This window comes from Sapajus apella, unplaced genomic scaffold (assembly GCF_009761245.1).
Source record: "Sapajus apella isolate SASKATOON/1434 unplaced genomic scaffold, GSC_monkey_1.0 scaffold12, whole genome shotgun sequence".
Taxonomy (NCBI): domain Eukaryota; kingdom Metazoa; phylum Chordata; class Mammalia; order Primates; family Cebidae; genus Sapajus; species Sapajus apella.
In genome coordinates this window covers 30,571,973-30,589,038 of record NW_022436952.1, presented here as the reverse complement: position 1 = coordinate 30,589,038, position 17,066 = coordinate 30,571,973, and the positions used below count along the sequence as shown (strand labels likewise).

Below are 17,066 nucleotides of genomic sequence, written 5' to 3'. Positions count from 1 at the left end.
TAGCACTGCATATGAATTTTAAAAAAAAAAAAAAATTTTTTTTTTTTTTTTTTGACAGAGTCTCACTATCACTCAGGCTCAAGTGCAGAAGAATGATCACGGCTCACTACAGCCTCAACCTTCCTGGGTTCAAGTGATCCTCCTGAGTAACTGATAACTACAAGTGTGTGCTACCACACCCAGCTAATTTTTAAATTTTGTTTTTATTTTTATTTATTATTATTAGTTTCTGAGATGGAGTCTTACTCTGTTGCCCAGGCTAGAGTGCAATGGAGCAATCTTGGCTCACCACAACCTCCGCCTCTCGGGTTCAAGCAATTCTCCTGCCTCAGCATCCTGAGTCGCTGGGATTACAGGCATGCACCACCATGCCCAGCTAATTTTTGTATTTTTAGTACAGACGGGGTTTCACCATGTTGGCCAGGCTGGTCTCAAACTCCTGACCTCATGATCTGCCCACCTTGGCCTCCCAAAATGCTGGGATTTACAAACATGAGCCACTGCTCATGGCCTTTATTTTATTTTTAGAAATGGGTCTCCCTATGTTGCCCAAGCTGGCCTTGAATTCGTGAACTCTAGTGATCCTCTTGCCTTGGCTTCCCAAAGTGTTAGAATTATAGGCATGAGCCACCATACCCACCCTTAAAAAACTTTTAAGGCAGAGGTTTCAGCTTACTAACACCTCGTTTCTAATGATGCTCTATCACTTCTCAGCCAAGATCAAGGGTAGTACCTGATGATGTTCTACCATAATACCTTTTTTTTTTTTTTTTTTTTTTCCTGAGACAGAGTCAACTCTGTAGACCAGTCTGGAGTGCAGTGACGCAATCTCAGCTCACTGCAACCTCTGCTTCCCAGATTTGAGCAATTCTCATGCCTCAGGCCTCCTGGGTAGCTGGTACTACAGATATACACTATCATGCCTGGCTAATTTTTGTATTTTTGGTGGAGATGGGGTTTCACCGTGTTGGCCAGGTTGGTCTCAAACTCCTGGCCTCATGTGGTCTGTCCACCTCAGCCTCCCACAGTGCTAAGATTATAGGCATGAGCCACCATCACTACACATGGCCTCTAACATAATTCTTAACCGGCTGAATAGAGTTATCAAATATTTATTATAAAATGGTTTTTAAAAAAAATGCAGATACCACCCAAAAGGTGAATTATTTAGGTATTTACAAATCATTTAAAGTGATTATACCCCCAAACTCAAATTGTACCTTCAATAAGAACTGGAAACACAAGAATGATAATGACTTGCAAATCTGGCACGCAAACATTCTCTGATGTTCTCACTATGTGCCATGTACTGCTCTAAACAAGTGTTACTATATATCACCCCCACAACAAATTTAATTTAATCCTATAAGATCAGTACTCTCATTATTTTGGTCTTTTTTTTTTTTTTTTTGAGACAGGGGTCTCACTCTGTTGCCCAGGCGGGAATTCAGTGGCACAATCATAGCTCACGATAACCTTGAACTCTTAGGCTCAAGTGATCCTCTTGTCTTAGCCTTCCAATTAGTTAGGGCTACAGGAATACCCCCTAGCCCCATCCCCCACACTACTCTGCTAATTTTATTTTACTTTTTTATTGTTATTATTTTTGAGTCAGGGTTTCACTCTGTTCCCCAGGCTAGAGTGCAGTGGTGCAATCACGGCCACTGTTATCATGGTGTACCTTCAACCTCTTGGGCTCAAGTGATACGCTCACCTCAGCCTCCTGAGTGGCTAGGACTACAGCTTCATGCCACCAAGCCAACTAATTTTTCTGTTTTTTTGGTAGAGACGGGGTTTTACCATGTTGTCTAGGCTGGTCTCAAACTCCTGGGCTCAAGCCATCTGCCTGACTTCGCTTCCCAAAGTGCTGGAACTACAGGTGTGAGCTACCACGCCCAGCCTATGTTTGTTTTAAAGAAGATAAAAATTGGGGCACAGAAAAGTCAACTTGTAAAGTTACAATCAGTAGAATCCAGATACAATACAATCTCCCTAAATTAATCACTCACTGCTTTAATTAATTACTCTCAACAATACTTTCTTACTATCCTTAAGATATTTATAAAATGGACTAAAATCCATCTAAAAATTTTAAAACATTAACCCTAAACACAGGAAAATCTATAAAACCATTATAGGAAACTCCAAAACGTGGTCTAATAACTTATCACCTATCACCCACAAAAACTATCAAACATGTGCTCTAATAACTTATCACCTATCACCCACAAAAACTATCAAACATGTGCTCTAATAACTTATCACCTAACACCCACAAAAACTATCTTTTGGAAGGACCAATCCATATTTAAAGAGGAAGGATATATGTTTTCTGTCTATATAGTCCCTGTGTAACTCCAAATAACTGACACATTCTCTACTCTCTTGGGCATAATCCACCAAAATGACAAAGGAAGAAAGTTAAGAAAAACAGCCAGGTGTGGTGGCTCACACCTGTAATCCCAGCACTTTGGGAGGCTGAGGTGGGTGGATCACCTAAGGTCAGGAGTTCGAAACCACCCTGACCAACAAGGTGAAACCCCATCTCTATTTTAAAATTTTTTTTTAAAAAAAGTGAAGAAAAACACCAATAAACATAGTATGAGGGTTGAGTCATTAGCTTACTACCACATAAAGTAATGACACCAGTATTTATTATTCACTAGATTTTTATTCACTCCCAAAATAATTGCGTATATCTGTCTCAAAGTCAAAGGACATACAACGACAAATGCAATCGGTAACAAATTTAAACAGTAGAAAGACCCCAAGAATACCATCTCTAGATGGCTCCCTTACCAGTTTCCTTTTCTTTTTATTTTTTTATTTTATTTTTTTCTGAGACAGTCTCACTCTGTCACCCAGGCTGAAGTGTAGTGGCACGATCTCAGCTCACTGCAATCTCCACCTCCTGAGTTCAAGTGATTCTCCTGCCTTGGCCTCACAAGTACCTGGGACTACAGGGGTACGCCACCATGCCTGGCTAATTTTTGTATTTTTAGTAGAGATGGGGTTTTGCTATGTTGGCCAGGCTGGTCTCAAACTCCTGACCTCAAGTGATCCACCCGCCTCAGACTCCCAAAGCACTGCGGGCCTGCCACTGCACCCGGCCCACCGGTTTCATTTTCTACTGCACTCTCTCTCCCTACAAATTTCCAAATGTTAATGACACTAGAAAATTCCTTTGTAAAAGTAATATCCTAAAAAGAAAAATCTGAAGTTACTTTTATAGTAATGAAACACATGAACTATAACTCTCTTTTGGGGTCCTGACAATGAACAGACGAAATACTTCAAAATATTAAGTGAAGAGCTACTAATTTAATTTTGAAAATGCTATCATAGGCCAGGTGCAGCTCACATCTGTAATCCCAGCACTTTGGGAGGCCAAGGCAGGTAGATCACCTAAGGTCAGGAGTTCGAGATTAGCCTGACCAACATAGTGAAACCTCATCTCTACTAAAAATACAAAAATTAGCCGGGTGCAGTGATGTGCACCTGTAGTCCCAGCTACTCAAGAGGCTGAGGCAGGAGAATCACTTGAACCCAGGAGGTGAAGGTTGCAGTGAGCTGAGATTGAGCCACTGCACTCAGTCTGGGCAACTGAGCAAGACTCCATCTCAAAAAAAAAGAAAAAGAAAGAAAAGAAAAGAAAAGAAAAGAAAAGAAAAGAAAAGAAAAGAAAAGAAAAGAAAAGAAAAGAAAAGAAAAGAAGAAAGAAAGAAAGAAAGAAAGGAAAGAAAGGAAAGAAAGGAAAGAAAGAAAAGAAAGAAGGAAGGAAGGAAGGAAGGAAGGAAGGAAGGAAGGAAGGAAAGAAAGAAAAGAAAGAAAAAGAAAGAAAGAAAGAAAGAAAGAAAGAAAGAAAGATAGAGAAAGAAAGAAAGAAAGAAAGAAAGAAAGAAAGAAAGAAAGAAAGAGAGAGAGAGAGAGAGAGAGAGAAAGAAAGAAAGAAAATGCTATCATAAAATGATTCTGTCACAAAAACAAGGAGTAATTAGCTGGGCATGGTGGCGCGTGCCTGTAATCCCAGCTACTCAGGAGGCTGAGGCAGGAGAATTGCCTGAACTCAGGAGGCGGAGGTTGTGGTGAGCCGAGATCGCGCCATTGCACTCCAGCCTGGGTAATGAGCGAAACTCCGTCTCAAACAAAAAATTAAAAAAAAAAACAAAAACAAAAACAAGGAGTATCAGTTTCCAAAGCAATTAAGTACAGTACACTTAAATTTGATTCAGTCATTCTGTGTTTCTTGAAAAGCTGGTGTGGAACCAACAGATAAAAATCACAAAATAGGACAGGCATGGTGGCTCATGCCTGTAATCCCAGCATTCTGAGAAGCTGAGGTGGGTGGATCACCTGAGGTCAGGAATTCGACACCATCTTGGCTAACATGGTGAAACCTCATGTCTACTAAAAATACAGAAATTAGCTGGGCGTGCTGGCGCATGCCTGTAATCCCAGCTACCTGGGGGCTGAGGCAGGAGAATCGCTGGAAGCCGGGAGGCAGAGGCTACAGTGATCTGGGATCCCGCCACTGCGCTCCAGCCTGGGCAATAGAGTGAGACTCCGTGTTGGGGGAAGGGGAAAATTACAAAATAGGGTATGTTGGCTCAACACAAGAAGGCTAACCCTGAGAATCATCCTATAAAGGAACTGCCTATGAGAGTAGGCATTAAGCTCCACCTAATGCCAAGTATTAAAGGGAAGGCTAGAATGCTATTATACAAAGAAGGTCAGTGACAGGCCACTGTAGGTGACTGACACATAAGGCACCCTCCACATTACACTGTAACAACCATGACACTTACCTGTGTTTTCGCAGGTATGTTTCTAGTGTTTCTAAAAGACAACTTGAGTCAATTAAAACTACTTCATCCCTGCATTCCTGGGACATTAGTTCCCATACATCCATCCAACAACCTCTGCAGAAAGAACAATTATTAGTGAAAAGGGAGAATACAGAAGGGTTAAAACATTTAAAAAAAAAAAAAAAAAAAAAAAAAACAGAGTAAAGTATTGCTTGATTTTACCTGGCTGTTCCCTGGAAAGGTCCATAATGGAAAATGATCCTACACTTGCTGTCCTTCCTGTGGTCTTCACTACTTCTCTTATCTGTACTTAACTTCTCTGAACTGACACTGCTACTGCTCCCTTCACTGTAGTACAGTATAGTACAAAGCTTAGTGACACTCAGATAATCTGAAGAAAGAATTTCTACGGTCTAAATTAAAATCATGAATGCTTTAATGATTAATATATCAGAACATCTTTATAAATTATGATTACTCACTTTATATTAAAATGTTCATTTAAATGTATGCTCACATCTTTATATAAAAACTTCTCCTTGACTATCAAGTTTATCCGATACAAATTAACATTTGTAGTTATCAAGAGAGCAACTGGTTAATAAACTTATTCTATGAGCAAATACAGTTGGAATGTGCTAAAGTCAAAATCACCAAAAAAATTATAAACACAGACCAATCTTTCACAAATTGAAAATTCTAAGAAGTTTTGATCTACTTAATGAGATCATCATCAAGTAATTACTTTTTTCCTTTTATTTTGTAGAGATGAGGTCTCTGCTATGTTGCCCAGGCTGGTCCCAAAACCACTGACCTCAAGTGATTCTCCCACCTCAGCCTCCCAAAGCACTGAGATTACAGGTGTGAGCCACCATGCCCACCTCATTTTTTTTCTAATCATTACTTTTTAAAGGTAATCCATGATAACAAACTATTATCTACCTTCACATGTACAAGTAGCTGGAAAAGTCATAGATTAACCTAATTACATTGAATACGTTTTAAATTTTCTAAAATAAATATAGTACACTAAGATGAACACTTTATACAGCCTGAATTAATAAGAACTATGCAGTAATTTTTTTTTTGAGACAGGCCCTTGCTGTGTCACTCAGGCTGGAATGCTGGCATGATCTTGGCTCGCTGCAACCGCTACCCTCCCACCTTAGCCTCCCGAATAGCTAGGACCACAGGTGTGTACCACCACACCCAGCTATTTTTTCATATTTTTCTAAGTAGAAACAGCAGGGTCTTGTCATGTTGCCCAGGCTTGTCTCCAACTCCTGAGCACAGGCAATCTGCCCACGTCGGCCTCCCAAAGGGCTGGGGATTACAGGTGTGAGACACCACGCCCAGCCCTATACAATACTTTATTTAAAACAAAAAAAAATTACTAAAATCTTCCCAGACTCTCCCTCCCCAACAGGGTTCAACTTTCATTATGAAAACTGCCACACATTTTGCTTTGTCACAGCACATTTCCCTTGGACCTGCATTCCAAGGGAGAGGTAGGTTTATATTCCATTCAGCGACAGCCTTCTTGACTTTTCATTATTCTGAACAACTGGTTCCTCTCTGTTCTTCTGCAGGTCTCAGTACAGTCCTAGGAATTCATTACACCTTTGATGCTAGAGATGGAAAAACCTTTGAACCTTTCACTTACTCTATATAGATAAATGGGTATTTCTCAACCCTCTGCCCAAAATATAAAGTCATCCACACAATTCAGCTCTGTACTCCCGCTCATAAGGGCTCAGGCCAAGGTTCAGCTCCCCTTATTTGTGACAATAAAAACCTCATCTGCTCCACTTTCCGTGTTAGATCCTTCTACTCTCAACTCTGACATTTCCTCTTTTACTAACTATACTTAATTAGTATAATGCGTAATTTCTTAGAACTGAAAAACTCTCAAATTCAAGCTCTCATAATTGAGAGGGGAAGGTTCATAAAGAGAAATCAGAGCTGAAGAATGATTACCATCAGAATGTGAAAGCGTTATTATTATTTTTTTAAAAAAGCGCTATAAAAAATCTATAGCTCAAATCAGGATTTTATGTATAAATATTCTAGACATTATGCCTTCTATTATTCTTTTAAGATCAAGCTTTCCAAAAAAGTAACCCTTCCATTTTCTGATTCTGCTCCCACACTTTCCATTCACAGCTTAATCCATGACAACTTCACACTGCATTCACTTTTCCATCACTGTGACCTGGATTCTGCTTCCACTCAATCACTAACTGAGCTCATCAAGATCACCAATTATCTCAGTGTTACTAAATTCAATGTCCTCTTTTGGGTCCATAATGACGTGACAGCATTTAACAGAGCTGACCAGACTTCCTTGAAACACTTTTACACTTTGGCTTCTTCCTATCTGGCTATTCTTTGTCAAGTTTCTTTACTAACTTCTTTCCCACCATTAAATTCCTAGAATTCTTTTAATCTCTTACCCTTTAGGTGCTCTTATATAGCATTCTCAAAAATAAGCTACAGGTCTACAACTCTAGTGTAGATCTTTCTTTCAGGTCTCAAACTTACTCCCAGAAAGACAATAACCTGACTTGCATAGATCAGAGAACACTCTCAGAAAGGCTGACCTAGATTGCTATTTATTAGGATAAAACTTAATCAACTGTATTATACTTTCCCTGGAAAAAGTCTAAACAAATTTAAAAAGCTATAGGAGGCCGGGCGCGGTGGCTCAAGCCTGTAATCCCAGCACTTTGGGAGGCCGAGGCGGGTGAATCACGAGGTCAAGAGATCGAGACCATCCTGGTCAACATGGTGAAACCCCGTCTCTACTAAAAATACAAAAAATTAGCTGGGCATGGTGGTGCGTGCCTGTAATCCCAGCTACTCAGGAGGCTGAGGCAGGAGAATTGCCTGAACCCAGGAGGCGGAGGTTGCGGTGAGCCGAGATCGCACCATTGCACACCAGCCTGGGTAACATGAGTGAAACTCCGTCTTAAAAAAAAAAAAAAAAAAAAAAAAAGCTATAGGAGGGATGGAGCAGTAAGAGATGGGAGTGGAAAATACATAAAATGGAGAATCATAGTCGCATTTAATAGTAATGGTCATCCAAAGGAGACGGAGCCTTGGCTAAGCATACTGTACTGCTTAGCCTGCTATCTATGTAGCCTGTGGGAATAACTAAAGCAACCTTAGTCAAGAGACAGGCACTGCTTAAGCTCAATTAAGTTCATTCACACTAATTCCATACCCAGCAAACAGCCTTCTAAAACATGTGACTTCCCATGCAGTGGGACCGTAGCTGGAAGGGGATGTAAAATCTGTGGAGGTTTGTTTTATATCTTAAGGTGAAAGATAGAAAAACACAGCTGTATGTAAATTTAACAAAAGCAGGTAACTGACTAAGTGATTGAGAAGAAAGGAGACGGAGTGCAGAGCAAAAGTGGAAGGACAGGTCTTTGAAGGAAGGCAGCAATGAGCATAGACGTGTAAGATGCTGGAGTACTTGTTGCTTTTCAGTTCATCAATGAAGAGAATATGCTTAACAGAAAAAAAGTACCAGAAGACAAGCTCTTTATTATATACCACGCGATGCCTTCAGCCAACAGGTCATTCTCTAATGTGAAAAATTAGCCTATACTCTGCATTTAGAGTCAGAAATTCTTGAAGATACTGACAAATCTGAGAAGGAAGAAAGAGCGGGTAAAAAAAATTTTTAAATAAAAAATTTTAAAAAGATACTGACAAATCGGGCCAGGCACAATGGCTCACGCCTGTAATACCAGTACTTTGGGAGGGCGAGATGAGTGGATCAGCTGAGGTCAGGAGTTTGAGATCAGCCTGGCCAACCTGGTAAAACCCCATGTCTATTAAAAATATAAAAATTAGCCAGGCATGATGGCAGGTGCCTGTAATCCCAGCTACTCAGGAGGCTGAGGCAGGAGAATCACTTGAACCTAGGAGGTGGAGGTTGCAGTGAGCCAAGATCATGCCACTGCATTCCAGCCTGGAGTGATACTCCATCTCAAAACATAAAAAAAAGATACTGACAAATCAAGCATGCAAAATAACAATCATCCTTAAGAAAACTTTTTTTTTTTTTTTTTTTTTTTTTTGAGACAGACAGTCTCACTCTGTCACTCAGGCTGGAGTGCAGTGGCTCGATCTTGACTCACTGCAAACTCCGCCTCCTGGGTTCAACTGATTTTCGTGCCTCAGCCTCTCAAGTAGCTGGGATTACAGGCGATTTCGCCATGTTGGCTAGGCTGGTCTTGAACCCCTGACCTCAAGTGATCCACCGCCTCAACCCCCAAAGTGCTAAGATTACAGGCGTGAGCAACCGCAACTAGCCAAGTAAATTTCTTTACGTTTGCAGAGTTTTATCGTGTTCAGAGTACTCCCACGTTTAGGTGTCACATAATGTGTGGTTCTAGTTCGGATTCTGATTCATACAAATTAATGTTTACAAAAAAAAAAACAAAAACAGAGACAATAGGGAAAATCTGAGTATGAAATAGGTATTCAATTATTACAGTTAATTTTTTTAGGTGTTATGATGTCACTGTGGTTATGAAAAAAAACTTCCCTATGTTTAGAGATGCACATGGAAAGATGTAAAAGCAGAATAACATGGAACCTGGGACTTGCTTTAAAATACAAAGAAAAAGGTGGATAAATGAAGCAAGTGTGGCAACTCTTGATAATTATTGAATATTGGTTAAAAAAAAAAAGTACATGGGAGGTACAGTCATTGTATTTTCTACTTTTCTGTGTTTGACAGTTTTAGTAATAAAACTTATTTATTATTTATTGCTTGAACTCCCAGGTTCAAGCAATTCTCCTGCTTCAGCCTCCTGAGTAGCGAGGATTACAGGTGCCTGTCACCATGCCTGGCTAATTTTTGTATTTTTAGTAGAGATGGGTTTCACCATCTTGCCCCTGCGGGTCTCAAACTCCTGACCTCAGGCAATCCACCCTCCTCAGCCTCCCAAAGTGCTGGGATTACAGACATGAGCCACCAAGCCCAGCCAACAAAATTTTTAAAATATTTTTTGTTGCTCAGTATAAGGGAAAAAAACCTTAGTACATTATTAACACACCACTGCCTAATCAACTCTGTGTGTCAGGGAGGAATAAAAGTCTAAAAAATAATGGTGTTACACTGGGAAGTTAAGGTCAAAAAACAAAAAGGTGTCAATGACATAAATGAGATATTCAAAAATTAACTTTTTAAAAATTAATACAGAGGCCAGGTGCAGTGGCTCATTCCTGTAATCTCAGCACTTTGGGAGGTCAAGGCAGGCAGATCACTTGAGGCCAGGAGTTTGAGACCCGCCTGGGCGACATGGCAAAACTCCATCTCTATTAAAAATGCAAAAAAATTAGACAGGAGTGGTGGTGCCTACCTGTAATCCTAGCTACTCAAGAGGCTGAGGCATGAGAATTGCTTGAATCCAAGAGGCAGAGGTTGCAGTGAACCAATATCAAACCACCACACTCCAGCCTGAGTGACAGTGAAAGGTTCATTCTCTTTAAGAACCTTTAATTAATTAATATTTGAGACAGAGCAAGGCTCTGCCTCAAAAAAATAATTAAAAAAATAAAATTAATACACAAGTCTAGTTTTATAACATCCCATTCTCTCCAAAACTAAGACTTTCTAAGTCACTTACAAAGTCCTTTCACACTCCATGGCTTCTCCTCACCATCCCCACCCCCAGGCAATTTTGTAGGTGACAACTGTGGCACTGTGCTAGCAGAGGGTGAAAAAGCAGCCTTGGACACTATAGCACTTAACCAAGAAGAAAACTACAAATTATTGTGTGGCAATATTTGCTTAAAAAATAAATAAATATAGAAAACTACAAATTAGTTACATAAATCCATATTGCCGTAACAGATTACTTTTTTTCAAACCTTGGTAAATTAGGGACACCTAGAGATAAGAAAGAAAAATAATTTATACATTATGACTACTCTATAGATCAAAGAATGATTACCACTACTTCGAAAACCTTAATATTAGCTGCATAAATTTCCACAAAGACTTCAACCAGCTGGGCACAGTGGCTCATGCCTGTAATCCCAGCACTTTCGGAGGCCGAGGCAGGTAGATAATGAGGCCACGAGTTTGAGACCAGCCTGGCTAATAGGGTGAAACCCCATCTCTACTAAAAATACAAAAATTAGCCAGGCGTAGTGGCGCACACCTGTAGTCCCACCTTCTCAGGATTCTGAGACAGAAGAATCGCTTGAACCCAGGAGACAGAGGCTGCAGTGAGCCAAGATCGCACCACTACACTCCAGCCTGGGCCACAGAGGGAGACTGTCTCAAAAAAAAAAAAAAGAAAGAGGCTGGGCACGGTGGCTCACGCCTATAATCCCAGTACTTTGGGAGGCTGAGGTGGGTGGATCACGAGGTCAGCAGTTCAAGAGCAGCCTGGCCAAGATGGTGAAACACCATCTCTACTAAAAACAGAAAAAAATTAGCTGGGTGTGGTGGCACATGCCTGTAGTCCCACCTACTTGGGAGGCTGAGGCAGAAAAATTGCCTGAACCCAGGAGATGGAGGTTACAATGAGCCAAGATCGTGCCACTACACTCCAGCCTGGGCAACAGGGCAAGACTCTGTCACACACACACAAAAAAAGACTAAAGATTTCAACCTCCCTCCTCCAAAACATGTTTAACATAAAAAAAATTTTTTAATCAAATCTATATTGAGACTTTATACATATCAATGCAAAAAGGCCAACAGAACAAGATGATCTATTTATTTTGAACTTTGTCATAGGGTATAACCCATTAATGAATTAAAGCCAACAATGGATTTATTCTTTTTACTATATATGATCAATATGTATAATCTTAACAATGACAAAGGCTCTTGGTATTCAATTCTACTTACCCCAAAGGTTTTGGCTTGTGCGTATCTAAGGAGTGCAACTGACATCTCTTATTCTTCTTACTTTTTGGAATAGCATCTATCATGTCATTTAGTTTGGACCTAATTAAAAATAAAACACATTCTGGGTTTAATTCATTTTTCTTTCAAATTTTAAAATCTCTATTTACTGTCTTTTAGAAAGAAGTCTCAAAACAAAAGCACCCACTTCTCTCTATCCCCACTGTATCTATCAGTGTGCCTGGCACTCAAGTATTTCAAGACTGACTGCTACATGACTCCCAGCCATCTTCTCTTGCCCAGACATTATGTAAAGATACCAGCTGCAGTAGCACACACCTGGAGTCTCAGCTATTTGGGAGGCCGATGTCAGAGGATCACTTAAGCCCAAGGGTTTGAGGCCAGCCTGGGCAACATAATGAGACCCCATGTCTTTAAAAAAAAAAATACAAAAAAAACTCACAAAATATTATGTAAATACAAAACATCCTTGAAGAGGAGCCATCAACAGAAATTTTATGCCAATATAGAATACATACTACTACTATCTGCACCCTCCAGCCAACCAATGAGCAAAGGCTGTCAATTCTAGCTTTTAAATATATCTAGAATCAAGCCTGGTGCAGTAGCTCACACCTATAATCCCAGCACTTTGTAAGGCTAAGGTGGGAGGATCACTTGAGGCCAGAAGTTCAAAGCCAGCCTGCACAACATAGCAAACTTCACCATTACAGCAAATTTTTAAATGAGGCCAGACGTGGTGGCTCATGCTTGTAAACCCAGCACTTTATGGGAGGCTGAGGCTGATGGATCTCTTGGGGCCAGGAGTCAGAGACCAGCCTGGCCAACATGGAAAAACCTCATTTCTACTAAAAAAAAATATATATATACATATATATATATTTGCATGAAAAATTAGCCAGGTGTGGCAGTGCACACCTGTAATCTCAGCTATTCAGGAGGCTGAGGCATAAGAATTGCTTGAACCTGAGAGGCAGAGGTTGCAGTGAGCCAAGATTGCACCACTGCACTCCAGCTTGAATCAGAGCTCCAGCTTGAGACAGAGTGAGACTCTGTCTCAACAAAATAAAATAAAATCTAAATAAAAATTAATCAACAGCCAATCTAGAATCAAATCACTTCTTATCACCTCTATCATTATCATCTCTGTCCAACCCACCAATCTCTAGCTTCGTCAACTGTAATAGCTGGCCTCCTAAATTGTCTCTTTGCTGTCACCTTCTGCCCTTTACATTCCAGGCCTCACTCCACAGCTAGAGTGATCCTTTTACAACATTAATCAGGTTATATTATTCCTCTGTTCAAAAACACTCCAAGGCTTCTTTTCCCAAGCCCAAGCATAGCAAAAATCAAAAGTCCCTACCACCATCTCTAAATAGGAGAGCCTCAGGGTTTACTCTTCAGATTTCCCTATTTATATTCACTAAATGAGACAAATTTACAGCTCTAAGCCAGACTTTTTTGAATTCTACTTGGATGCCTAATTGCTATCTCAAGCTTAACACACCCAAGGATGATCTGTTACATTTCTCCTCTCAGTCTTGTCCAACTCAGTGAGTGCAAACCATTTGTCCATCATTACACCACAAATCTGAGAATCATCCCTGATGCCCTCCCTCACAACCAATCTATCCAAAAAAAAATCCCACTGGCTCATTCTTCAAAATATATCCAGTATCCTTTATAACCATTTTTTACTACTTCCATGGCCATCATTCATTCTTAATTCAGAGGTCAAAGTAAGCCAAATTTTGTCGACTATGTCACTCTTCTGCTCAAAACCTTCCCAAAGCATCTCACCTCACTCAGAGTAAAAACAAAAGACCTCGGCCAGGCACAGTGGCTCACGCCTGTAATTCCAACACTTTTAGAGGCCGAGGCAGGCAGAACTCCTAAAGTCAGGAGTTCAAGACCAACCTGGCCAACATGATGAAACCCCGTCTCTACTAAAAAATGCAAAAAATAGCCAAGCATCGTGGTGGGTGCCTATAATCCCGGCTACTCGGGAGGCTGAGGCAGGAGAATCTCTTGAACCTGGGAGGTAGAGGTTGCAATAAACTGAGACTGAGCCACTGCACTCCAGCCTGGGCAACAACAGCAATACGCCACCTCAAAAAAATAAAAATAAAAAAAGACCTCAGGATGACCTACAAGGTGCCACATGACTGGACCTTTTATTTACTCTTTACTCTTCTGACCCCATCTTCTATTACTGTTCCCTTCATTCATCTGGTTCTAGCCACGACAGCCTCCTATTACTCAAACACACCAATAAAACCCCAACCCCTGAACCTTTGCACTAGCTGTTCCTCCTCTGCCTTCCCCCAGTTTTCTATAAGATTCGCTCACTCACTTCATTCAAGTCTATATTCAATGTCATTTTATCAGGGAGGTCTTCCCTAACCACCCTCCACAGTAATTCTACCCGTGCTCCATTCTCTATCTCCCTTGGTTTTTCTAATTTATCACACCCGACAACTGCCTATTTGCTTACTGTATGCTTCTCCCCTCATTGAGAGCAAAAACTTTACATTCACTGGTACACAGAAGCTACTCAGTAAAAGTATTAAATTAGACTCAATCTTTCCACCAAAAAAATAACCTGCCACTGTCACCAAGCTGTTTTAAATTTTAACAGACCCATTTTCTCCTAATTGATTATACTTACCCATGTACATAAAATAATGTATAAAGCTTCTTTGCATCAGTCATGCAGCTTCTGGTTACAGACAGGACTCCCTTGGGCCCTACTGTTAAGGGTTCAAGAGCAGGATTGCCAGACTCTACAAGCTGGGAAAAGAGACGCTCCACACTGCGGCGACAACCAACACATGGGACAAGCTGAGAAAGTGCACTCAGGACTTCACGTGATGTCACCACCATGGCAATACTTAGATCCTGTTGCTTAAGCATACCATGTCGCTGAAAGAGGGAAAGAAAATGAAGGAGCGCCCTTTAAAAAGACATAAAATTACACTTTCACTACTACTGGTTCTTATGTAGTAAGTACAACCTGGACAGGGCTTACCAGCTCTACCTGCAACTGATCAGAAAGGCAAAGTAGTCAGCTTTGTCCACGCTGTACTGACAAGTCCATGCTCCACAAACCCCCTTGTGCTCTAGACTCTAGGGCACATAAACAACTCTGATTAGTATGCCAAAAAGCAGTCCTGTATCTGGAAATGTAGGGCTGGTTCAGTCAGTATTAAGCCAGTATTCTTACCACCAAAAAAAAGGACACAATACAGCTATACTATTTTTTGGTTTTTTCTGTTTTTTGTTTTGTTACCACTTTTAACAGCACACTCACTATCACTATATTTAGCTACAGGAGTCAAGTTAGGATGTTAATCATGTGGAGCAGCAATTCTCAATCCAGAGGTATGAACAGGTGTATTACAGATTAGTGGGAGAAACATGGCCCATCTTTCCTACATAGGGAAGTGAGTAACTGGCATGCTGCTGCATATGAATGGTATCTGCTGGTTATGACAAGATAGAAAAACGACTGAGAAGGCTGGGTGCGGTGGCTCAAGCCTGTAATCCCAGCACTTTGGGAGGCTGAGGCGGGTGGATCACAAGGTCAAGAGATCGAGACCATCCTGGTCAACATGGTGAAACCCCGTCTCTACTAAAAATACAAAAAATTAGCTGGGCATGGTGGCACGTGCCTGTAATCCCAGCTACTCAGGAGGCTGAGGCAGGAGAATTGCCTGAACCCAGGAGGCGGAGGTTGCGGTGAGCCGAGATCGCGCCATTGCACTCCAGCCTGGGTAACATGAGTGAAACTCCGTCTCAAAAAAAAAAAAAAAAGAAAAACGACTGAGAACTGCTGCTGCAGAGAAATGAGCAAACTCTAGTAAATAACTTATACCTGATGGAGTTATAGTTACACTGCAGTTAACACTTCGAGATTTACCAAAAACAGATGGGAAAGTAGGATAATTCCCAAGAAGCATTTTCTCACATATACCATTACCCTTCAAAGTCTTCTCTAAAAGTAGAAATAAGAATTCTGAAGTAAACTAACAAATCATCTTCCAATATCTTAATTACAGTCTGCCCTCCGTATCCATGGGTTCTACATCTGTGAATACAACCAACCAAGGATCAAAAATACTTTGGGGGAAAAAAAAGGATGGTTGCCTCTGTACTAAACATGTACAGACTTTTCTTATCATTAGTCCCTAAATGATACAGTATAACTACTATTTACAGAGCATTTACATTGTATTAGGTGCTATAAGTAATCTAAATATGCTTTAAAGTATACGGGAGGATGTGCAGAGGTTATATGCAAATAAACATCTTGTTTTTTCTGAGACAAGGTCTCACTCTATTGCCCAGGCTGGAATGCAGCGGTACAATCTCAGCTCACTACAACCTCTCTGCCTCCTGGGCTCAAGAGATCCTCCCACTTCAGCCTACTAAGTAGCCGGGACCCCAGGCACATGCCACTACCTCCAGCCAACTTTTTTGTACTGTTTGTAGAGACAGGGTTTTGCCATGATGCCTAGGCTGGTCTCCAACTAATGAGCTCAAGCAATCCACACCTGCTTTGGTCTCCCAAAGTGCTGGGATTACAGGCTTGAGCCACCAGCCCAGCCCTTACGACACCATTTTCTATATGGGACTTGAGCATTGTGAACTTCGATTCACAATGAGGGACAACTGAGGGACAAATGTATATTGTATTTAAGTATATTTATAAAGTACTATATTTCTGAGGAATTAAATAAAAATCACGAAGTTCATAACATAGGATTATTTGGTCTGAACAAAATAATTACTACTACAGCAGAAAACCAAGACATTTTTAATGAAAAACTGTATACACTATCTTTGAAAAACTAGGAAAGATGGTCTGGTGAAATTAAAGCCTTATGTACATGTAAAATATTAATACACCACCACCAATTCTTTTTCACATGACAGTTACATAAATCAGGTAAATAACTATATATATTTACTGCAGCAATGGTAAAAAAGAAAGCAATTTCAGTGCAATATTAAGACTTAGAGAACCCTATGTAAAATTAATACAGCTAAATTTTAAATCAGTCTTTTTTAAAGACATACACCATTAAACAGATTAAACACATATACCATTAAAAACACCAACTGAAAAAACCATTACCTGAATGAACTGCTTTAGCTGTGCACCATTATTCTGATGCCCGTCGAGATTTAACACATTGTCAGGAAATTCCATCACCATCTTAAAATGCAAACAGAACAGAAATCAATTATTTTACCCCTCTGAGAACCGGATATAGCCTACAAACTCCCAGAACAAAAACAGATCACTGAAAGCCAGATTTGCACCCACCTCTACCCCCCAAAAATTTTTTAATCCAAGTACA

The 17,066-nt window shown here is 40.4% G+C and overlaps 1 protein-coding gene across 5 annotated transcripts in view; it reads right to left on the bottom strand.

Annotated features, from left to right (window-relative positions):
- Window positions 1-17,066, bottom strand: part of GGNBP2 (gametogenetin binding protein 2) — a 46,683-nt gene that overhangs the window by 19,067 nt on the left and 10,550 nt on the right. For 3 of the 5 annotated variants that reach the window (XM_032280754.1, XM_032280757.1, XM_032280756.1), the window contains exons 3-7: window positions 16,841-16,921; window positions 14,372-14,625; window positions 11,686-11,784; window positions 5,028-5,153; window positions 4,806-4,919 (exon numbers count right to left, since the gene is read on the bottom strand). In XM_032280754.1, the coding sequence (XP_032136645.1) occupies window positions 4,806-4,919; window positions 5,028-5,153; window positions 11,686-11,784; window positions 14,372-14,625; window positions 16,841-16,921 (674 nt within the window). The remainder of the gene's footprint in view (window positions 1-4,805; window positions 4,920-5,027; window positions 5,154-11,685; window positions 11,785-14,371; window positions 14,626-16,840; window positions 16,922-17,066) is intronic. The other 2 variants (XM_032280758.1, XM_032280759.1) reach the window with 1 other exon arrangement.